General features: G+C 43.2%; 1 protein-coding gene across 1 annotated transcript; it reads right to left on the bottom strand.

The window, feature by feature from the left end:
• Positions 1-21,905: 21,905 nt before the first annotated feature.
• On the bottom strand, positions 21,906-24,212 carry TMEM215 (transmembrane protein 215). Its single transcript, XM_077264241.1, has one exon. It carries the CDS (start codon positions 23,857-23,859, stop codon positions 23,179-23,181), a length of 681 nt encoding a protein of 226 aa, XP_077120356.1. The 5' UTR covers positions 23,860-24,212; the 3' UTR covers positions 21,906-23,178.
• Between the last annotated feature and the right edge of the window lie 1,711 nt (positions 24,213-25,923).

Raw genomic sequence — 25,923 nt, 5'->3', positions numbered from 1 at the left:
TGATTTTGCTATGACCGCAGACAGGACAGGTACTGCTGCATCAATTGAAAGTGACAGGAGACAACATTTGTCCAGTATGGTTACTAACTATTTTTCATCCCTTATCGATGTTCTCCCTCAACCGTCATTCCCATTTGATTACTGGGCCTCCAAATTAGACACCTGGCCAGAATTGGCAGAATATGCATTGCAGGAGCTTGCTTGCCCGGCAGCAAGTGTCCTATCAGAAAGAGTATTCAGTGCTGCAGGGTCAATATTAACCGAAAAAAGGACTCGTCTGGCTACCCAAAATGTTGACGATCTAACATTCATTAAAATGAACCACAACTGGATTTCAAAATCTTTTGCCCCACCTTGCCCGGCCGACACCTAGCTTTCCTATGAAAAGCTCTTGCCTGTGAATTACTTTTCTAATGTCTAATTTGCTGCTGCAGATTGTACAGCATACGACATGTTTACACCTCCCTAAATGGCCAAACTCCCCACACGGGGCCGTGGTATCGCGACTTGGCGCAAGCACCCGTGAGACTGCTGTTTGTCTGAAGAGGTGGGTGTGCTCGCTTTTGGTTGACGGCATTGCTACTGGGTCCCTCATAGTACAATGTAGTGTCTCTGGCGGTGGTGGTGCGCACCCAACGTCAGACACACCGTTGTAACATGAGTGGCCCTGGGGCGGTCCCGCCGGCCTCAAGAGAGTTCCCCCCTACCCCAGCTCAAACTGGGCTCTACTACGTGCAAAATTATGTCGCACAGCTCCACCAATCTTTAGTCTATTCGCTGACATCATTCAATGTCTGGCACTGACAATACAAATTTGTAGACATCTATGATGCAACTTAAAGTAGTCTGTGTCTGTGTCCTATATTGGCACCATTAAATAGTTACTGCCAAATTACTATGTCAGAAACACAGCAGATGAGCCCACCCCTGTACCTAAGTATGCCATCTTTTTTTTTGTTTTGGTTGTTTTGCGAGACATTAACATCTATTTATATTTTGGGAGTACTGGGACAGACACTCCTTGCACTACTCCTCCACTCAGCACCAAGCTGCCTGCCCGTGTATCCATGTAACCGCTGTAAAACTGCCATGAGCCTATTGTTTGTTATTTTAGGCCTTTGATAGCCTGTCTGCGGTCCCTACTCCTCCACTGACCACCAAGCTGCCTGCCCGTGTATCCATGTAACCGCTGTAAAACTGCCATGAGCCTATTGTTTGTTATTTTAGGCCTTTGAAGCCTTTCTGCGCTCCCTCCTTCCACTAGTCCTCCACTGACCAGACCACTGCTGCCCGTGTACCCCTGGAACCAATTTTAAAGTGCCTACAGCCAGCCCATTTTATTGTGTTAGGCCTTCGAAGCCTGTCTGCGGTCCCTCCTTCCACTAGGCCTCCACTGACCAGACCACTGCTGCCCGTGTACCCCTGGAACCAATTTTAAAGTGCCTACAGCCAGCCCATTTTATTGTGTTAGGCCTTCGAAGCCTGTCTGCGGTCCATACTTCCACTAGTCCTCCACTGACCAGACCACTGCTGCCCGTGTACCCCTGGAACCAATTTTAAAGTGCCTACAGCCAGCCCATTTTATTGTGTTAGGCCTTCGAAGCCTGTCTGCGGTCCCTCCTTCCACTAGGCCTCCACTGACCAGACCACTGCTGCCCGTGTACCCCTGGAACCAATTTTAAAGTGCCTACAGCCAGCCCATTTTATTGTGTTAGGCCTTCGAAGCCTGTCTGCGGTCCATACTTCCACTAGGCCTCCACTGACCAGACCACTGCTGCCCGTGTACCCCTGGAACCAATTTTAAAGTGCCTACAGCCAGCCCATTTTATTGTGTTAGGCCTTCGAAGCCTGTCTGCGGTCCATACTTCCACTAGTCCTCCACTGACCAGACCACTGCTGCCCGTGTACCCCTGGAACCAATTTTAAAGTGCCTACAGTCAGCCCATTTTATTGTGTTAGGCCTTCGAAGCCTGTCTGCGGTCCATACTTCCACTAGTCCTCCACTGACCAGACCACTGCTGCCCGTGTACCCCTGGAACCAATTTTAAAGTGCCTACAGCCAGCCCATTTTATTGTGTTAGGCCTTCGAAGCCTGTCTGCGGTCCATACTTCCACTAGGCCTCCACTGACCAGACCACTGCTGCCCGTGTACCCCTGGAACCAATTTTAAAGTGCCTACAGCCAGCCCATTTTATTGTGTTAGGCCTTCGAAGCCTGTCTGCGGTCCATACTTCCACTAGGCCTCCACTGACCAGACCACTGCTGCCCGTGTACCCCTGGAACCAATTTTAAAGTGCCTACAGCCAGCCCATTTTATTGTGTTAGGCCTTCGAAGCCTGTCTGCGGTCCATACTTTAAATACTCCTCCACTCACCACCAAGCTGCCTGCCCGTGTATCCATGTAACCGCTGTAAAACTGCCATGAGCCTATTGTTTGTTATGTTAGGCCTTTGATAGCCTGTCTGCGGTCCTTACTTTAAATACTCCTCCACTCACCACCTAGCTGCCTGTGTATCCATGTAACCGATGTAAAACTGCCATGACTGCCTACTGTTTGTTATTTTAGGCCTTTGATAGCCTGTCTGCGGCCCCTACTTGCAATACTCCTCCACTGACCACAATGCTGCCTGGAGTGCCTGCCTGTGTATCCATGTAACCGATGTAAAACTGCCATGACTGCCTACTGTTTGTTATTTTAGGCCTTTGATAGCCTGTCTGCGGCCCCTACTTGCAATACTCCTCCACTGAGCACAATGCTGCCTGGAGTGCCTGCCTGTGTATCCATGTAACCGATGTAAAACTGCCATGACTGCCTACTGTTTGTTATTTTAGGCCTTTGATAGCCTGTCTGCAGCCCCTACTTGCAATACTCCTCCACTGACCACACCAATGCTGCCCGTGTACCCCTGGAACCTATTTAAAAGTTCATAGAGCCTAGTTATATATTTTATTTACTATTAATAAGGCCATGATGGACTACGCTGTACCACGCTACAAGCTAACCAGTCGACACTTCTTTTGCGAGAAAAGCCATCCCAACCCTCCACCAGCATGTAGAAGACCGCATTGTCCATGCACTCTGGCAATCTGTGAGTACAAAGGTGCACCTGACAACAGACGCATGGACCTGTAGGCATGGCCACGGAAGATTACGTGTCCATTACGGCGCAATGGGTTAATGTGGTGGATGCATGGTCCACAGGGGACAGCCTACTAAGTCTGTCTGCAGTCCCTAATTCAAATTGTCCTCCACTGTCTAAATCGGAACTTCCACCTTCTGGCTTTCGGCCTATAGTATCAGAAATTAAACTGCATTTGGCCTTCAACTTTGGTTAGGGCCTACTAACGGCTTCTGCCCCTCCCTGGTGTTGCCCTCAACTAAATAAAGCTGAGCTTCAACCTTCCGGCTCTCATTATGTGGTTTTAAAAAAAAAAATGGTGGTTAGGGCCTACTAACGGCTTCTGCCCCTCCCTGGTGTTGTCCTCAACTAAATAAAGCTGAGCTTCAACCTTCCGGCTCTCATTATGTGGTTTAAAAAAAAAAAATGGTGGTTAGGGCCTACTAACGGCTTCTGCCCCTCCCTGGTGTTGTCCTCAACTAAATAAAGCTGAGCTTCAACCTTCCGGCTCTCATTAAGTGGTTTTAAAAAAAAAAAAAATGGTGGTTAGGGCCTACTAACGGCTTCTGCCCCTCCCTGGTGTTGTCCTCAACTAAATAAAGCTGAGCTTCAACCTTCCGGCTCTCATTAAGTGGTTTTAAAAAAAAAAAAAATGGTGGTTAGGGCCTACTAACGGCTTCTGCCCCTCCCTGGTGTTGTCCTCAACTAAATAAAGCTGAGCTTCAACCTTCCGGCTCTCATTAAGTGGTTTTTAAAAAAAAATGGTGGTTAGGGCCTACTAACGGCTTCTGCCCCTCCCTGGTGTTGTCCTCAACTAAATAAAGCTGAGCTTCAACCTTCCGGCTCTCATTAAGTGGTTTTAAAAAAAAAAAAATTGGTGGTTAGGGCCTACTAACGGCTTCTGCCCCTCCCTGGTGTTGTCCTCAACTAAATAAAGCTGAGCTTCAACCTTCCGGCTCTCATTATGTGGTTTAAAAAAAAAAAATGGTGGTTAGGGCCTACTAACGGCTTCTGCCCCTCCCTGGTGTTGTCCTCAACTAAATAAAGCTGAGCTTCAACCTTCCGGCTCTCATTAAGTGGTTTTAAAAAAAAAATGGTGGTTAGGGCCTACTAACGGCTTCTGCCCCTCCCTGGTGTTGTCCTCAACTAAATAAAGCTGAGCTTCAACCTTCCGGCTCTCATTAAGTGGTTTTAAAAAAAAAATGGTGGTTAGGGCCAACTAACGGCTTCTGCCCCTCCCTGGTGTTGTCCTCAACTAAATAAAGCTGAGCTTCAACCTTCCGGCTCTCATTAAGTGGTTTTAAAAAAAAAAAAATTGGTGGTTAGGGCCTACTAACGGCTTCTGCCCCTCCCTGGTGTTGTCCTCAACTAAATAAAGCTGAGCTTCAACCTTCCGGCTCTCATTATGTGGTTTAAAAAAAAAAAATGGTGGTTAGGGCCTACTAACGGCTTCTGCCCCTCCCTGGTGTTGTCCTCAACTAAATAAAGCTGAGCTTCAACCTTCCGGCTCTCATTAAGTGGTTTTAAAAAAAAAATGGTGGTTAGGGCCTACTAACGGCTTCTGCCCCTCCCTGGTGTTGTCCTCAACTAAATAAAGCTGAGCTTCAACCTTCCGGCTCTCATTAAGTGGTTTTAAAAAAAAAAAAAATGGTGGTTAGGGCCTACTAACGGCTTCTGCCCCTCCCTGGTGTTGCCCTCAACTAAATAAAGCTGAGCTTCAACCTTCTGCTCCAAATTACCATTTTAAAAAATGCAATAGGCTTTTCCGGCCTACTAAAGGTGTCTGCCCCTCCCTGGTGTTGTCCTCAACTGAACAAAGCTGAGCTTCCACATTCTGGCTTTCGCCCTATACTATCAGATATTAAACTGCATTTGGCCTACTAGTGTGGTTAGGCCCTTGAAACAGTGTCTGCTGCTCTTGGGTTTGCTACTCCACTGAACAAAGCAATGCCGCCTGTTTAGTCCTGTTACCAATTTTGAACTGCATGTAGCCTACTTTATTCTTTGGCCCTATATCTGTTTCCTCCTCATCCTGCCCATTGCCCAGCCACTGCTAAATGAGTCTGCTGGTACATTGACCTAGACCACTACATTCCCCTTGTACTCTACACAGCCAGAATCTGTCCCTGCTGAAAGTAAGGTTCCCCTTCCCGCATGTTATACCACCTTACACAGGGACAAAGAGGAAGGTGCAGATGAAAGTGCAGGTTCCTTCATCAGGTGGGGGGGCATACTCGTTGGCGACGTCACTGGCACAGGGCCCCTCAGAGTACGCAAAAGTGTCGCTGCTGGTGGGAGGCGCCCCCGCCATGCAAACACACCGCCGTACTTTGAGGGGCCCTGTGCCAGTGGCAATGCGAACGAGTGGGCCCCCCCTGCTTGCTCAGGATCACAGCACTTGCAACTTTTAAATACTTACCTTTCCCTGCAACACCGCCGTGACGTAGTCCGCATTTCCTGGGCCCACGAAAAACTTGAGCCAGCCCTACTCCCCCCACAACTTTCCCCCAATTCCCTATGCCCAACTATTATTATACAGTTAATTAAGATTGGCAAGCTTCAGAAACAAGAATGGATGTTTTTGGCATTAAAATGGGCACTGTAGGTGTTTTCCTGGCCTCCACTCACTGCCGACTATGCTTCCCCATTGACTTGCATTGGGTTTCGTGTTTCGGTCGATCCCCGACTTTTAGCGATAATCGGCCGACTGCACTCGACTCGACTCTGGACAAAATCGGGTTTCCCAAAACCCTACTCGATCTTAAAAAAATGAAAGTCGCTCAACCCTACTGATGACATATTCAGAATCAGCACCCCAAAAATACCCTAAATTCGATGAAATATCTTTGGCACCAAAAATGCTGTTGACCAGTGTAATAGAATTAAAACTATATCAGCTATAAAGTGGTGGACCCAAATATGTTAATTTGCAGTTATATTCCTTATTAGTGCATACCAAAAAAGCAAAAACTAATATATATATTAATAAAAAGCTTAAAATATCAAGTGATGAGCAAGATCGATGTGGAAAATAAAATTGTGCAATTTAATATTAAAACATCAATCACTATATAAAAATTATAAACTGATAATTGCAAAATTGTGCCAAAAAATGTGCACGGTGTGAAGCAAAAAAAACAGTGCAAAACCAGGAAAATCCACAGACCAATGTGGCCACAACAATTGATGCAAATCAATAAAGTGCAATGTGGAAAAAGGAAATAGCGCTGCAAATATGTATAATATACCTTTAAGGGTTGCCACGTCCCATCACCGCGCACCCCGACTCGCGTTTCGGAATAACTTCATTCGTCAGGTCACAGAAAGTAGCATAATATTGATTGTTTTGTCCATTTTTCCAGGATAGGCAAATTATTCTTATTATTAGAGATACCTCCAAGAACATGAGGCCTATTAAACAACAATATACTAGAGAAACCTTTCTTCCCTGTTATGCAGGTCACACTAAGGAATATGTACCATAAAGATGGATCATATAGTAGAGTTTGGTTTCTACACATGTTGGACCAATACTTTGAACTGTGTTGAATAACAGCACATTGAAAAACAAGCAAAGTGGGCGAAAACAATCAATTTTCTGATCAACTACATATTAAGACTTTGATAAAGCTATTTTCTAAAGATCGATGTCAAGATCAAAAATTAAATATTAGCATATGTGCTCATTTAGGCAAGCCGGCAATCACTCAATGAACAAGATAAAACACTTGTCGGATGAGTTACCGGTAATTGTGCATTTGAAATCATCATTCTGGGCAGCACATCATCTCATGTAAACAGTAAATGTGCTGCTGATAACTATGATGTTCTACGTGCATTGAATTAGTTTTGGCTTGTCTAATTTGAAACTTGGTCAGTATAATTTTTTTTCATCAAAATTTGGTCAGTTTCATCTGTTTTTATCGGATGAAAAAAATGATGGAGATTTCTCAAGCTTCTGTCAAACAGTTTGTGAAAAATAGACAGCACACAGATAGCATCAGAGTGCTGTCCAAATTTTTCACAGACCCATACCCTCATAACAAAATCGGACATGTCTCGATGATTTTGTGCTGACCACTCAGGCTGCAAATATACACAAACATGTGAAAAGGTCCCTAGACCATATTAGTTCTGTCTGTGAGGAGCTCATAGGAGAAGAACTGATGTCAGAATTAGTATGGAAGCTAAAAACTAAGTTACTATTTGTTAACATTCTGACAGAAAATCAGGAGACACGCTTCCACACCTGCTGAAGAAAGGAAACCATTAATAAAAAGCTATGAAAATGATATTTGCTAAAACATTCTATTGCATCTATTTATTAAAAGGTTTTGTTATAAGCCTTGATTTTGCAACCATTTCCGTTATCAGATGCCCTGACTGTCTGCAGATATCAGTGTCTTGCTTTTGTAAATTGAATCACGATCCTGTGTATACTGTTGTCTAGATGACTATCTAGTCAGCACAAGTGTCAGCCGGGATGTAACAATAGCATTTCAGAGTAATGATCCTGCCTCACTTTAACAAAGTCACCCGCGTAGATTCTAAGAAGCTCACAGCGGAAGTAAGACTGGCAAAGATGCATTAGACACTTCTACACAGATTCTTAATTTAAGAGGACTTGTCAGCAGGTCGAAAGTGGCCAGATATTTCACTTAATTTGTCCCAGCTGCTCTCTTGAATATTCTGTTCTTTGTTTTTCTTAAATCATGGGGCGATGCTCTCAGGGTAATAATGCAGAACAGCCGAAAGGCACGCCTCAGAGAATCCTGAGAGTCACGCCTCCTTGGCAAAGTCCATAAAAATTAGCACTAGATAAAAAGGTCCATATGTCAAAAACCATATGGGGGGTTAAAGATAAAAAAGAAGATAATACCCAGTGGAGCAGTGAGAAAAAATATGAGCAAAAACTGGACACTTCTGATCTGGTGACAGCTACTCTTTAATTGAAATGGCTAATTATTTTATTCATGTTAATGGATAAGGTAAAAATATTGTAAAAAACACCATTGCAGGCTTTGTGGAATGCAAGTCTTTTATTGACTATCTTTTATCCTTAAGATTCAGATACACTAACCGACCGGCGGCAATAACCAATATATATTTACCAATTGGCATTTTTTAATACCCAGCTTATACAACCACTCGTAACGATGCACATTGAGCGAGCAATAATAGATCATTCAGAGCACATAGGGTGCCATTGCTTTCGGCAACACAGGTCCTCTTCACACAGAATGATATGATGCCAAAAACGATGATCTTTTGTGTAGGATAAGAATCATTTCACCCAACGAATAAGTGTTTTGCGGGTGATTGGCAATCAGTTTAGATTATTGTTCTTAAGAACATTCATTCACAGTAATCTTTCAGTTTAAATGGACCATTACCGGGCAGGACTTATGCTGAAGACTGGTGTATTTCAGAGAAAACTGAGGCAGAAACAGTGAGAAATGACAGTTCTCTCCCATGTATGCATAGAAGGAGACCTGTCAATTAAGTTTAGCAGGATATCAAAAACCAATGCATGACTTTCCTCTTGTCTCGTCTTCCCAGTCAGAATCTTTTAAAACTACCGTATGTATACTATGAAATACAGTAATGTTTATACCAAAAAAATCTGTATGATTCATGCTGACCATCATTTTTACTTCTGTAATCAGAACTTTTCTAATATAAAGGACTATCACAGATGCCCCATAGATGCCACCCACAAACAGAAAACGGCCCCTGTACAAGAACAATATCTCATCATAATGCACAATTCCACCTGATTTGAATGTGCCGGTGGGCCACCTTACCTCTTGGGACCCAGCTCGGATACAAAATGTTGCGCCTATGATATGTTCTCCTCTGATCACTTACCTTGTCCATCTCCAGCTCCAATTTGCACTGCCATGACAAGGAGCACTCACTAGTTGATGTTATACCTTGCAATTCTATTTTCTCACTTTGCTCATTGCTTCCTTTAGGGCATTTTTGCCATTCATACCTTCAATTGAATGGGCCGAGAGTTGTCATACTACATCTCATAAACATAAAGAATAGGGTGAGAAGACCTCAGGCTGAAAATAAAACTGTCTGATTGCACAGTTTGAAAACTTTTTTTTGCACAATAGTAACTTTTCCTTATAAGAAAACATATTATGGTGGGTGTAGTAATTTTTTTTTACAATATTTGTTTGTCTTAAACCTATGTAAAGTGAACAAAATCTTTTCGACACATTCACTTCAGTTTACGTCAATTTCTATTACTTAATACTATTCCTTATCGCTTCTTATTCTAATTTGTCATGATGAGGATTGACGAAGACTGGAAGATTTCCAGTAGAAATTACCAGCATCTGTCAACATCAAGTAAAAATCAAGAAAAACTTACCTGCATTGTATAGAAAGCACTATTGTGTATAGAGTTAGCATTACTGTCAGGTTTACTTTGTCATTTTTACATTTCTCACATTATTGCTTCTCCCTTTTCTACCTGCTTCTGTTATATGACTGGCCAAAAAGGCAATTTCTGTCAAGAAACAAAGTTCTATTGGTGTCTGTAACTTTGTATTTGTTAACCGTTAATTGGCAACTGTCAGCAAGTACGTTCTTTCTTTATTGTATTTGTATTTCAAGCAGGCTGTCATATCTCGCACATAAGCGAAATGAAAAGTCTGGTATGGTACTACTTTCTCCCAGGAGGGAAAAACACGAGAATTTTGCTCTACCATGCATACAGCAGCAGAGCAATGGAAGAAAGCAGCTGCCTGTGACTGTAATAATTGCAATGAATGAATGAATAATTGCTTGGCTTCCTTGTCCCTACAGAAGAGGTAAGACCTCCCCAGGAGTTAGCAATGTGGGCAACACATATTGGTTCATCCCTTGAAATACAGAATTTATTTGACTTGTTTGCAGGACATCATTTTTTTATATAGCCAGGCAGTGTCGGACTGGGAAGCCAAGGACCCACCAGTAATCAACTCCACCGCTAACCAATTTTTAGGACTCCCCTTTCCAGCTACATGCAAATGTGACATTATCCTCAATCACAAATTCATACAGTACAGACCAAAAGTTTGGACACACCTTCTCATTTAAAGATTTTTCTGTATTTTCATGACTGAAAATTGTACCTTCACACTGAAGGCATTAAAACTATGAATTAACACATGTGGAATTATATACTTAGCAAAAAAGTGTGAAACAACTGAAAATATGTCTTATATTCTATGTTCTTCAAAGTAACCACCTTTTGCTTTGATGACTGCTTTGCACACTCTTGGCATCCTCTTGATGAGCTTCAAGAGATAGTCACCGGGAATGGTTTTCACTTCACAAGTGTGCCCTGTCAGGTTTAATGAGTGGGATTTCTTGCCTTATAAATGGGGTTGGGACCTTCAGTTGTGTTGTGCAGAAGTCTGGTGGATACACAGCTGATAGTCCTACTGAATAGACTGTTAGAATTTGTATTATGGCAAGAAAAAAAGCAGCTAAGTAAAGAAAAACGAGTGGCCATCATTACTTTAAGAAATGAAGGTCAGTCAGTCCAAAAAATTGGGAAAACTTTGAAAGTGTCCCCAAGTGCAGTGGCAAAAACCATCAAGCACTACAAAGAAACTGCCTCACATGAGGACCGCCCCAGGAAAGGAAGACCAAGAGTCACCTCTGCTTCTGAGTTTATCCGAGTCACCAGCCTCAGAAATCGCAGGTTAACAGCAGCTCAGATTAGAGACCAGGTCAATGCCACACAGAGTTCTAGCAGCAGAAACATCTCTACAACAACTGTTAAGAGGAGACTTTGTGCAGTAGGCCTTCATGGTAAAATAGCTGCTAGGAAACCACTGCTAAGGACAGGCAACAAGCAGAAGATACTTTTTGGGGCTAAAGAATACAAGGAATGGACATTAGACCAGTGGAAATCTGTGCTTTGGTCTGATGAGTCCAAATTTGAGATCTTTGTTTCCAACCACTGTGTCTTTGCACGATGCAGAAAAGGTGAACGGATGGACTCTACATGCCTGGTTCCCACCGTGAAGCATGGAAGAGGAGGTGTGATGGTGTGGGGGTGCTTTGCTGGTGCCACTGTTGTGGATTTATTCAAAATTGAAGGCATACTGAACCAGCATGGCTACCACAGCATCTTGCAGCGGCATGCTATTCCATCCGGTTTGCATTTAGTTGGACCATCATTTATTTTTCAACAGGAGAATGACCCCAAATATACCTCCAGGCTGTGTAAGGGCTATTTGACCAAGAAGGAGAGTGATGGGGTGCTCACCAGACCTGAACCCAATCGAGATGGTTTGGGGTGAGCTGGACCGCGGAGTGAAGGCAAAAGGGTCAACAAGTGCTAAGCATCTCTGGGAACTCCTTCAAGATTGTTGGAATACCATTCTCGGTGACTACCTTTTGAAGCTCATCAAGAGAATATCAAGAGCGTGCAAAGCAGTCATCAAAGCAAAAGGTGGCTGCTTTGAAGAACCTAGAATATAAGACATATTTTCAGTTGTTTCACACTTTTTGGTTAAGTATATAATTCCACATGTGTTAATTCATAGTTTTGATGCCTTGAATGTGAATGTACAATTTTCATAGTCATGAAAATACAGAAAAATATTTAAATGAGAAGGTGTGTCCAAACTTTTGGTCTGCATTGTATATCAATAAACTGGGTAGATTGTTAAATAAATAAGATGCCGCCTTTGTCTGTACATAGTGATTCAGTATAATGTGCGAAGTACTGCTCATATAAGAGGGTGTGTCCTACTCCTGCACAGAGGCCCACCGGAGGATTATCCTGTTCTCCTGTGGGCCAGTCCAAGCCCAAGTACCCAAGAAGTTGACCCATTTAAAATCAGGCTTACATCTTATCTATTAAGAAAGACATGAGCAGATCGTTTCACTTTTTCTTTGTATTATCCAAAAGAAAAATAGGTGCAATAATTAAAGCTCCTTTACAGACAAACTGAGCTGCTGGGAATTATATGAGAGCAATTTTGGTGGTAGAACCATCTCTAAAATAGTACTGCTAATAACCAAGCTTCGCGGCAAATGGAAAGGAGCAATTTATGTTTATAATGTGCATGCAACTGTCATATTGATTTACATCTAGTAAACAGAGAGAAAGTGGGTTACATTCATCACACTCCACATTGCTGTTATATTCCACTCCACAGCCGCTAACATTCCAGTGCACAGGGTAAAGAAGATGCTGCATACTCTGGTCTGCAAGTCTACATGCACACATATCACCACTACTGCTTCTGATACATAACTCTTTCTATTCAACGTATCTCCAACAGGAACTTTTTTATTTGCACATTCCTGAATAATATTCTGTATCCTGTGTGCATATTACATAAGTACTGTATATGTCTCTGTAAGTAAATGGGGGAGAACATAGCAACTTACATTATTAACTAATCTCATTCCACTGTTTAATAAACTGGTTTCAGTTTTTGGTGTTTTCCATCTGTTTTTCATTTCCGCCTTATTCTTTATATCTGTAAATAAATCTATTTAATATGTGTCTGCCTGTATTTTTGTGATCACCATTAAGTGTGAGGTTTCGGCTGATTCGTCCATTGTGACTTTTTGAATAGTTTCCTAATGTATGAGCAAATATATTATAGTTCTGAAATTTTTGCTTAAATGTTGTGACACTTTAACTAAATGTATTTTATTGTAAATATACACAGATTTTTTATTTTCAGCAAAAATTCAAGAACCACCTTTGCCATTTTGAAGAATTTGGCATAAAAGAACGTTAAAGGGGTATTAACAAGCTTTCTCATGAGCAGCTCAGAGCTATGTACTTCCCTATCAGTCTCCTCAGTTCCTGGTTTCTGGCAGGGCGAGCTCTCCTCCTTGAGAGATGGTTCTGGTGAGCAGCAGAAGTATACTATTAGTAAATCTGTAAAGCTCAGCACAATTTCTGCTATATCACATTCAGCTATCCATGACAGCATATAGAAAGACTCAATTCCAAACTTGTTTGTTTTCATGATGGCCAACTAATTAAAGGGAACCTGTTATCTGAAAAAACACTAATAATCTGCAGGTTAATAGCGTTATTAACCTGCCCAATACCCCTGCATTTAGCCGAACTCTGCTTGAAGAAAATGAACTTTATTCCCCTCAGCAGTGTTCCAGTTTCAGTCACGAGGGCGGCGCTGGCGCTGGTTCAGTCACTGCTCTGAGAATACGGAACAGCGGCTGTAACCCTGCCCCCGGCCCTGACTAACAGCCAACCCCAATACACAGCCATTGTCAGCTAGTACAGGGAGAGCGGATACATCCGCCACTGTGTATACTTAGAGCTGTGGCTAAACCCGCGCTCGCACCGACCCCATGACTGAAACTCTAACGCTGCCAAGGTAAATAATTCATTTTCTCCAGGCAGTGTTTGGAGGGCACTGGGCAGTTTAATAAAGCTATTAACCTGAAGATTAACTCCACATCTACAAGTTAATACCATTTTTTTCTGGTGACAGGTTCTCTTCAAAGCAATGTTCTAACTTGAGAATACTCCTTTATAAATACTACGAGACAAAAACTGACAAAAAACCATTGGCCTCATAGTATAATCTTACTAAACTTACAGGGGCAAATTTATCAAGATGAAGGCTCCAGAATTGTGGAGTAATTTGCATAAAAAACACACTTTTTTTACAACTTGCATCATATTTGTTATGTGTTTTAGACATATTTTAAGACTCGCTCTACTAAGATGTGTGTATTTGCTGAAAAAGGGAATAGCTTATAGGAAAAAAGGCATGGCTTATTGGAAAAAAAGGCATGGCTTATTGGAAAAAAAGGCATGGCTTATCGAAAAAAAGGCATGGCTTATCAAAAAAAGGCATGGCTTATGGAAAAAGGCATGGCTTATCGTAAAAAAAGGCATGGCTTATTGGAAAAAAGCATGGCTTATCGGAAAAAAGGCATGGCTTATTGGAAAAAAGGCATGGCTTATCAAAAACAAGGCATGGCTTATTGGAAAAATGGCATGGCTTATGGGAAAAAAAGGCATGGCTTATCGGAAAAAGGCATGGTTTAACTTGCAAAAGAATACGCCAAAATTGCAGTGCATATTTCTTGCACAAAGTAAGCCAACTAAAATGTGGCATAAACCTCGACAAGACAACCTTACAAATTAGACAGATTTCTCAAACAGCATAAACCATTTTAATAAATCTTAATCTAAGACTGTCTAATCCAACTTTATATTGTCTAAGAATTAGACAGTTTTGATAAATATGCCGCCTTGTAGCTAGACAAAAACCTAGTATTCTATTGTAAGCATTGGTAAAGAAGATTTTGATAGTTTGTGGATTTCTGTGCCATTTTTAATTTTAATTTACCCTTATTAATGTGTACGTTTTTCTGGCATAAAAAATAAATGGATGATAACATATTTAGAGTACTTTAAAGAGGATCTTTTTATCTCTGTTCATAACCCTTTCAGAGCTTATAAAGAAACTACCTCTCAAATTAATTTCTCTCGGAGCAAATTGAATTTGGTACCAAAAAACAAAGGTGCATGTTTTTCTGTGTTGGGAGAATCCAGTGTCCAGATGAAAACCATTCGAACACAAAAGTAAAATCTATTTGTCATAGTGATATTTTGACTCAACGAAGCACGGCAACAGACATAACCAAAGGTTCCCTATGTGCTAATGGTTTTCTTCCTTCTACAGCACATACTGTGTGAGAAAATCAATGTATCTTAATTAGCATTGATCAACTATATTCCAGTCCATTGGCACTCACGGGCTGTTGCATGGTTCCAGGACAGAACATCTGACAATATGGTTGTTCTGTCTCCATACAATGTCAAATTATCAACAGCACATCCACTGTACATTTTTGGCCAATGTCCATTTGACATTATTGGCATACATTTTCTACCAGATGAATGATCATTTTGCTTGTTCATCAGATGATCACCAGAAATTTACACGAACAGATATTGAGGACTGAGAATTCCTTCGAATAATTTTTCACGTATTATCTACTCGGCTAAATGCACCATCAGCCTGCATCTTCTTTCTATTCTATGACATAATGAAGGAATGTTGTTGTTCAAGAAAACCCCTATTCCCCCACTTGAATTTTTATGGAAAAAACAAACTGTGCTTTACTCACATCACCCTTGGTCCAGCGCTGAGTTTCCACTACAGCTCCTAGTATCTGTTAATGTCTACAGCTCTGACATCATGTCAACGGCTCTGCTCGAGTTGATGGCATGAGCTGCTCAGAACTGATTGGCTGCAGCACTGTTGATGTGATATCAGCGCTGCAGATAATAACAGACATCGGGAGCCAGGAAGAGCCAGTAAAGCACAGTTAGCTTGATTTTGACAAACTATAGTTTTGGGAGGGGGCTTTCAGTAACTAAAAAAAAACTTTAATTATTAGCAGATGGACCACATCTCCAACTACCGTGTTTCCCCGATAGTAAGACAGCGTCCTACATTCTTTTACCACTCAAAAGTCCCACTATGTCTTACTTTCGGGGGTGTGTCTTACATTGGAAAAAAAACCTGTGTGGTTGCTGGAGAGCTGTCACACAGACAGCTCTCCAGCGACCAACTATGCGAAGTCCCCTGGTAACCAGGGTAAACATCGGGTTACTAAGCGCAGGGCCGCGCTTAGTAACCCAATGTTTACCCTGGTTACCAGTGTAAATGTAAAAAAAAAAGAAAAAAAAGTGAGGTGTCATATCTTGTTTTTTCCAGAGGTGATTTTGGAGTTTTTGGGCTGTCGGGACAGAATACAGTGGCTCTTCCTTTGCCTTTTGGTGTTTTTAATCCTTCAGAAAGATACTGTTGACTTCCATCTCCAAGTTCTAATCGTCGCTTCGCCGGAGGGCGCCCCAGTGCAGGCTGCAGTAGGCCGGCTCTGGCGGCGGGTCCGTGCGGGGTGGAGTAGATGAAGCTGGCCGCTGCTTGCTGCTCCGGAGCGCGCAGTCCGTGCGGGGGATGGTGCACCAGGCCGGGGGAGGACAGGACGTGCAGGTATCCACCGCCTCCTGCGCCAACCACAGCGCCGCCCCCGGCCACGAACCCCCCGGAGAAGCTGGAGCATTTGTCGGGGAGCAGCAGCTGGTCGTGCCCGAGGTGGCTTCCCTTTCTCAAGGTACGGAGCCGCCGCCTTCTCCGCTCTCCTCCTTGTGACCCCAGTAATCCGCACTGCCCGGCCTGCACCCTACAAATAGCCGGGGCTGCAGTTAGAGCAGGTCCCCTCGGTGCTGAGGTGAGCTCGTCGGAGGGCTATCGAGCACCGGGGGAGGCGGATTGTACGGCTGTGTGTGCTCGGGCCCCAGCTCCGACCTCCCTGCCACCGCCGCGGCTGAAAAATGGCTCCAGGAAGCTGACAATGAATGAAGGGATGCGGTTTACGCGCGAAGGTCGGAGCTGGGCCCCGAGCACACACAGCCGTACAATCCGCCTCACAAGGAGGAGAGCGGAGAAGGCGGCGGCTCCGTACCATGAGAAAGGGAAGCCACCTCGGGCACGACCAGCTGCTGCTCCCCGACAAATGCTCCAGCTCCAGCTTCTCCGGGGGGTTCGTGGCCGGAGGCGGCGCTGTGGTTGGCGCAGGAGGCGGCGGATACCTGCACGTCCTGTCCTCCCCCGGCCCGGTGCACCATCCCCCGCACGGACTGTGCACTCCGGAGCAGCAAGCAGCGGCCAGCTTCATCTACTCCACCCCGCATGGACCCGCCGCCAGAGCCGGCCTACTGCAGCCTGCACTGGGGCGCCCTCCGGCGAAGCGACGATTAGAACTTGGAGATGGAAGTCAACAGTATCTTTCTGAAGGATTAAAAACACCAAAAGGCAAAGGAAGAGCCACTGTATTGTCCCGACAGCCCAAAAACTCCAAAATCACCTCTGGAAAAAACAAGATATGACACCTCACTTTTTTTTCTTTTTTTTTTTACATTTACACTGGTAACCAGGGTAAACATCGGGTTACTAAGCGCGGCCCTGCGCTTAGTAACCCGATGTTTACCCTGGTTACCAGTGAAGCCTTCGCTGAATCGTCCGCATCCCGCAGTTAATGCAGCAAAAGGTACCGGTACGGCTTATATTTTTCCAACGTACAGTACTATATCTTACTTTCGGGGGTGCGTCTTACATTAGCCGACCCCGCTAAAACCCCCACTACGTCTTACTATCGGGGGTGTCTTACTATCGGGGAAACATGGTATGTTATTGTGAAAGATGAGGATGCCATGCATACAAGGATAGGAATGAGGAACAATGTTTACAAGGATAGGGATGAGGAGCCATACATACAAGGATAGGGATAAAGAGCCATGCATTCCAGGATAGGGATGAGGAATCATACATAACAGGATGAGGATAAGGAGCCATGCACACAAGGATAGCGATGAGGAGCCATGCATACCAGGATAGGGATGAGGAGCCATGCATACAAAGGAAAGGGATGAAGAGCCATGCATACCAGGATAGGGATGAGGAGCCATGCATACAAAGGATAGGGATGAAGAGCCATGCATACCAAGATAGGGATGAGGAGACAGGCAGACCAGGATAGGGATGAGGAGCATGCAGACCAGGATGGGAATGAGGAGCCATGCACACCAGGAAAGAGATGAGGAGCCATGCATACGAGGATAGGGATGAGGAGGCCATGCATACCAGAATAGGGATGAGGAGCTATGCAGACCAGGATGGTTATGAGGGGGCCATGCATACCAGGATGAGGAACCATGCATACCAGGATGGGGACAAGAAGGCCATGCATACCAGGATAGGGATGAAGAGCCATGCATACCAGGATAGGGATGAGGAGCTATGCAGACCAGGATGGGTATGAGGGGGCCATGCATACCAGGATAGGGATGAGGAGCCATGCATACCAGGATAGGGTTGAAGAGCCATGCATACCAGGATAGGGATGAGGAGCCATGCATACAAGGATAGGGATGAGGAGCCATGCATACAAAGGATAGGGATGAAGAGCCATGCATACCAGGATAGGGATGAGGAGACAGGCAGACCAGGATAGGGATGAGGAGCATGCAGACTAGGACAGGGATGAGGAGCCATGCAGATGAGGAGCCATGCATACGAGGATAGGGATGAGGAGGCCATGCATACCAGAATAGGGATGAGGAGGAGCTATGCAGACCAGGATGGTTATGACGGGGCCATGCATACCAGGATGTGGAGCCATGCATACCAGGATAGGGATGAGGAGCCATGCACACCAGGAAAGAGATGAGGAGCCATGAATACGAGGATAGGGATGAGGAGGCCATGCATACCAGAATAGGGATGAGGAGCTATGCAGACCAGGATGGGTATGAGGGGGCCATGCATACCAGGATAGGAATGAGGAGCCATGCAGACAAGGATGGGGATGAGGGGACCATGCATACCAGGATAGGGATGAGGAGCCATGCATACCAGGATAGGGATAGGGATGAGGAGCTATGCAGACCAGGAAAGGGATGAAGAGCTATTCATACCAGGATAGGGATAGGGATGAGGAGCTATGCAGACCAGGATGGGTATGAGGGGGCCATGCATACCAGGATAGGGGTGAGGAGCTATGCAGACCAGGATGGGTATGAGGGGGCCATGCATACCAGAATGAGGAACCATGCATACCAGGATGGGGACGAGAAGGCCATGCATACCAGGATAAGGATGAAGAGCCATGCATACCAGGATAGGGATGAGGAGCTATGCAGACCAGGATGGGTATGAGAGGGCCATGCATACCAGGATAGGGATGAGGAGCCATGCATACCAGGATAGGGTTGAAGAGCCATGCATACCAGGACAGGGATGAGGAGCCATGCAGACCAGGATGGGAATGAGGAGCCATGCACACCAGGAAAGAGATGAGGAGCCATGCATACGAGGATAGGGATGAGGAGGCCATGCATACCATAATAGGGATGAGGAGCTATGCAGACCAGGATGGTTATGAGGGGGCCATGCATACCAGGATGAGGAACCATGCATACCAGGATGGGGACGAGAAGGCCATGCATACCAGGATAGGGATGAAGAGCCATGCATACCAGGATAGGGATGAGGAGCTATGCAGACCAGGATGGGTATGAGGGGGCCATGCATACCAGGATAGGGATGAGGAGCCATGCATACCAGGATAGGGTTGAAGAGCCATGCATACCAGGATAGGGATGAGGAGCCATGCATACAAAGGAAAGGGATGTAGAGCCATGCATACAAGGATAGGGATGAGGAGCCATGCATACAAAGGATAGGGATGAAGAGCCATGCATACCAGGATAGGGATGAGGAGTCATGTATACAAAGGATAGGGATGAAGAGCCATGCATACCAAGATAGGGATGAGGAGACAGGCAGACCAGGATAGGGATGAGGAGCATGCAGACCAGGACAGGGATGAGGAGCCATGCAGACCAGGATGGGAATGAGGAGCCATGCACACCAGGAAAGAGATGAGGAGCCATGCATACGAGGATAGGGATGAGGAGGCCATGCATACCAGAATAGGGATGAGGAGCTATGCAGACCAGGATGGTTATGAGGGGGCCATGCATACCAGGATGAGGAGCCATGCATACCAGGATAGGGATGAGGAGCTATGCAGACCAGGATGGGTATGAGGGGGCCATGCATACCAGGATAGGGATGAGGAGCCATGCAGACAAGGATGGGGATGAGGGGACCATGCATACCAGGATAGGGATGAGGAGCCATGCATACCAGGAGAGGGATAGGGATGAGGAGCTATGCAGACCAGGATAGGGATGAAGAGCTATGCATACCAGGATAGGGATAGGGATGAGGAGCTATGCAGACCAGGATGGGGATGAGGGGACCAGGCATACCAGGATAGGGATGAAGAGCTATGCATACCAGGATAGAGATGAGGAGCCATCCATACCATTATAGGGATGAGGAGCCATGCATGCCAGGATGGGAATGAGAAGCCATGCATACCAGGATTGGGACAATGCAAGGATGTGTCAAAAGCTGCTTGCTGTAGTTTTGATAAAATTACTGTTTTATCAACAGATAGCAGATTATCACTAGTGCCACGTAGTCCTGCATATTCATGAGGTCTGCATAACTCCACCCCCACTACTAAGTGGCAGCTTTCTGCCTATGCACGCATCTGTCAGCTTATGCAGTGGAGGGGGAGAAATTATTCAGAAATAAGCATTCTGACTATGTACACAGAAAGCTGCCAAACAAAGATGTGGGTGGGATTACGCAAAGCTCAGCATTAAGAGAGTTAGGAGATCTGCAGCTGATAAAACAGCGATTTTTTGAAAACTGCTGCAAGCAGGCCTGTAAGTGACACACCACTGGAATTAGGGTCACTGCTCTCAAATGAGGTACCTAAAGCGTTGTTATATATTCTCTCTAAATGGGGAACCACTTTATCCCGTTTTTAATTGGTCAACCTGTGCAATTCCCCTTATACAGGCATTTCGTTCTTCCACTTCTAGAGGATAGGGACTCACTTCGTCCCTCACTTTTTATACTGAATCACTTCCACATCCTTTCCACCTGTACCACAAATTCAACTCCAGAATCTACTCTTTTCTTTCTGTAAAAACAACCAAAACTCTTACTTATACTTGATTACTTTAATGAATTACTAATTGCTCTTCTGCTCTCTAAACTTTTCCCTCTCCAATCTACACTGAATGCAGCAGCCAGGCTCATTTTTTGTACATCTGCTTCACTGAAGTCTCTATACTGTGCCAACACATAAAAAAAGGGGGGTTGACAGCACTCACTTATTGGGGCGCCCGTTCCATGTCTAGGGAACCTTCCTGGATAATAGTCCAGTAGCAGATGAACAGCGCTCCACTCGGGTGTAGTAATACCAAAAAGTTTTTTTATTCAGCCATAGTGAAGCAACGTTTCGACCATAAACTGGTCTTTTTGAAAAAGACCAGTTTATGGTCAAAACGTTGCTTCACTATGGCTGAATTAAAAAATTTTTTGGTATTACTACACCCGAGTGGAGCGCTGTTCATCTATACTGTGCCAGTCATTGCACTGGTTGCCTATCCATTACGAAACACATTTTTAGCTTATGAGTCTCACCCACAAAGCTCTTCATAGTTCTGCAATCCTTTACACCCTCCCTCATCTCAGACTACCAACCTACCTTTGCTCTCTCTTCTGCCAGTAATCTAGGATTATTATTCTCCATAATCAGAACTTCTGACTCCTTTCTCTAAGACTTCTCTTGAGCTGCTCCAATTATCTGGAATGCACTAGCATAGACAATCAGGCCAATTTTCAAAATTCTTAGTTTTGGGTAGGACTGTCAGATTCCCTAATCTGCACAAAGAATCAGACAGGTTAATATTTAACGAGTCGGATCTTAAATTCGCCAGGCAATAAATGCCAGCTCACAAGCAGGCTGCCAGTAAACACATTTAGTGGATCCTATAAAAATGATCAAGACTCACTAACAAGTCTACTGTGTAATTTGTATGTCCAGCTGTAGAATGGTCAATGTGTCTGATATTTTTTTTTTTTGACTGATCAATTGACCATTCAGGTCCCTGTTACATAAGGTACAGAACCCTTTTCACATTACTCTTTGAAGGTCACTGATTTCTAGCTCTGTTCTCTTTCTCCAAGTGAGATGGGCAGAGCTGAACTTTCCCCTTTTACTGTTTGAAAGCTTAGTCAACTTTTTGACATTAATCTTTTCATAGCCAGAGGTCTAAGAAACAATTTATTTTGCAAGACCTTCAAGAATTGATGAGGTGAAGCCAGCATATTGAAAACTCATACAAAAGCTATTATAAATGTGTAAGATTAAACCATGTTCTATATTAAGTACTTCATACAAAACCCAGCAAACAGTTACAGTAATGCATAGCCCATCAAAGCCCTGATTTATTAAAAATGTATCAACCCAGAAATAAAACAATGCAAACAATTCCACAGCTTATATGCAAGCAATATATTTTACTGTTCATTAGGTAGCCTATACTTTACAAACAACAGTTTCAAATACATAGTCAATAATTATTCTAGAGGATGCAAATAGATTCTTAGGAAAGAAAAAAAATGAAAGGTCCAAATATCACCTTGCTCCAGCCTGTTAATGCAAAATACCAGAAGGAACAGTTTTAATATGTTGCAAAAATTATTTACAATTCAATAGCATAATACGTTAAATTGCAATAAGTGTTTAATAATAATTCATTTTTCATGTAAGGCTTATAAAGTATACTATATTTTAGGAATATATGCTTTATAGCCTATTAATACACTATTGCAATTGGAGGCTATTAGGGAGCTTAGTGCCCTGTATAAATATTAGAAATCAAGATAGAATATTACAATAGACATTGTTTCAAATATTTATTTGATTCATTATATGGGTATTAAAACTGGGGCGGATTTAGCAACACAATTTATAAATATTAATAAAATGAATATTAAAAAGCTATGCAGTTTCTAAATAAATGAATATATAATTTTACACAACATATTAAAAACTCTGTCTAATTAATAGCCCTCTTATCACTCAGTAACCAGACTCTAGCATCCCATTGTTCAAACTCTTCCATATCTCAGCAAATATGTAATATTAGATAATTGCAGGGCTAAGCTGGGACGTATTCAGCTACCAGGAACGTATATGGGTACCTGTTTTGCCAAGTGTAACCTAATATTTTGGGTCATACATGATTTATAAAAAGAAAATGTTGTTACAGCAACTTATTAGAAAGCTACAGACAATGGCATTTAGTGCACTAAGAGGATCAACTGTGTACACCGCAGTTTGCCTGAGCTGTTCTCCCTGCTCATTGTCTCGTAGCTGATCACACTTGTCCAGCTCCACATCAAGGCACTGTGTTCAGAGGTCAAACAATTGGCCAGAATGCTCACAAAGGAAACAGGTGACCCATGATCTTAGACATGCTGGTCGGCAGCAACCGCTTAGCAGGAAGCTGTGGAGTATAAGTGCCTGGACTGTAATAAAGAACAGAGCCCGGATCTGTCATGCAGTGCAAAAACATTCTAGTACAATATAAATGTTTATGTGCATTGGGGTTTTAGACAATTGTCTCTTGGTCCCAGGTCACTTCTGTGGTCTTTACGTAACAGCAATACCTGTTATAGGAATTGTCCCCTCCTTTCGGATGGGCTCCTGCATCACTATCTCTAGGGTCTAGAGTAACTTTCTCCTCTGTGGCAGTGTAGATAATTCTGTCTTGGGTGTACTTTTTATCAAATACAGAACAAGTGTTGTGGTTTTCCACTCCTCCAGGTAATGTGTTTGTGGAGTAGCACTTGTCCAGATACCTCATCACCTCATCTCCATTCACCTTTGTGTTAGGCGTCCTTGAATCCCCTATTGTGATGATTTTGCTTGGTTCAGATCCTTCATCCTTTTCCTTTTTTTCTGCCTTTTTATCCAGCTCATTAGAGCTCCCTTTTCCAGACTCTTTTTCCGACGGGGTCTTCAAAAGCTCCACATTTTCTTTATCTTTGCCCTTTTTGCAGCAGCAAGTACAGTACTTATAGGGCCATTTAGTACAGCCATCAGTTCTCCTGGTCAAGGTAATAGCTGCCACACCAGGAAGAAAAATAGCTGGCCCTATAGCGATGAGTGGGATGGATCCCAAAGTCTCCCCTTTGAATCCCGAAACTGTAAACATGAAGCCAAATACAAGGAATATGCTCACCAAGGCTACCACCAGTCCTGTGCGTGGGTTGATATCATCCGGTCTCATCTCTCTACACCATTAGACTGTACTTTCTGACCATCTGTACATCAGCAGCCTGAGTTCCTTTAGGTTAGACACCTTCGGACCACTGAATTCTTCCAAAACATGAATAAAAGAAAAGGCACCCCCTTATTGGTCACAAGACAAACTGATTCCTTAAGAATTCCAGAGATGACTCCAGCCTGGATCTCCTGATCTTGCTTGTATTCTTAGTTAATAAAATCCTGAGAATATTACAGTAACTCTTGAACGAGACAGGTTATTCACTTGTGAAGACATTGCTTCTGGAGCAGATGCGATCCTTACAGGAAAGTCCTCTGGGAGCTGGATGCTGTGTTTCGGATGCCAGAACAGTGAGATCCTGCATGTGTTCAAAGTGCTTGAATGGAAACTGAGACACTCATCTCTTAATGCAAGAGTATGTGAGAAGAGGGAGGGGTGGTAAGGAAAAGCAGAGGAGTGGACTTTAAATATTCGAAAGATCCAGCACTCAGGAACTCCTTGCTTTAATATTGAAGAAGACATATCAGCAATTTCAGATTTCACCCTTAACTTAAAGAATTCAATACATGCAATATATATGATATATGTATAACTGTAGAATATTTTGTGCTGCCTACGTTTATTAACTATTTGACTGCTGCAAAGATCCATCAACAAGACATGAGATATTTTAACAGAAAAGTGAATGACCTTGGATGAACTGACAAGGGAAATGCACTATCCATATTTGTATGCATAGAAATGTAAATGATGCTATGAAAAGATTAATCTCTGTTAAAGAAATCATCAATCATCATGCTCAATGTACAAGATCAGAAAAATGCTTTACCAGATTTGCCATATAGAAAAATTATAGAATTTATTTTGCTATTATTCTCCTAAATTGGCCGAATATTTAGGGCATAGAATTTGCTTCTCTCTATCCACCACCTATAGGCAGAACAGAACCATATTTCCATGAATCACCCCGCACCCCATGCAATAAATTCCTAATCAGCAGATGACAGAAAGTACCATATGACGAAAGGATCAGACCGCACCCAGGATTGCAGTCTATAGAGAGACGTACAGGTTGGAATAAGATCTGTAGACAGAAACTGGTAGGAGATCTGTAATTAAGATGATTTGCAAATGTGCTTCATTTTTCATTTTAGAGTTAATGGAGCAAAAAAAAAATGGTTGCAAAGGTGTGCATACCCTGAGACTTCTTCGTCTGCCAGCAATGACAAAATGAGTTTGCAAAATAGGTATACCTGTAACGATCCCTAGCAAGGCTTTAGCAATTCACTACTTAAATTAACAACTTAGCTGATATTCCAGGTTTAATGGTCATTTTAGAAAGCCTGTTATTGTTAAATATTACTCTCACAATAGATTTCCATCACATGCCATATTAACAGGCTTTGTACTTGCACAGTGCCCTGCAGGCATCAACTGATGCAGATTACACATTTTGGGTTTCTTCAGGGGTACAACTGCATCATCATCACATCTGTCCACACATATTTCTTTTCTTACATCGTGTCGCCCATTTTATGCTACATAAGGAATTTTAGTTGTATGTCGAAGTAGACAGCTCAGTCTATTATGCTATTTTCCTTATAAAATAATGCAGATGGTACATTTGCCATTATTGTACTTTGGACTGCCTTATTGCTGCACTGATCCTGTTCTAGTTAGTTACTCTCCTATGACATCTGCCAGTCATTGATTCATGCTGACAAAGGGACAGATCCAGTTTATCAATGTGTTCTGCAATGTCAGTACAAAATAGGCCCTAACCTTCCTTCATTGTCTCTGTACATTGATAGTACATGTGAGGCCATATAAAGCAGTTCAAAGGGGGACATACACTGTAACCATTTACATCAATTCATAAATGCATCACTGCTATCTAATGTACAAGTAAAGAACAAAAATCTCAGAATGCAATGTATAAGATAGCATAGCATTGTTTGAGTTGGTGTAAGGTCTTATGCATAGAATGATAATTTACATAAGAAAAACAATTCCAAATGTCTAAGGACTTCTCTAGAATAGGCTTAAGAAATGATGGAACAAAACGTG

The sequence above is a fragment of the Ranitomeya variabilis genome, chromosome 1, assembly GCF_051348905.1.
Source record: "Ranitomeya variabilis isolate aRanVar5 chromosome 1, aRanVar5.hap1, whole genome shotgun sequence".
In the NCBI taxonomy this organism is placed as follows: Eukaryota; Metazoa; Chordata; class Amphibia; order Anura; family Dendrobatidae; genus Ranitomeya; species Ranitomeya variabilis.
Note: the sequence above shows the minus strand (reverse complement) of the source record. Positions and strands in the feature narration are given on the sequence as shown.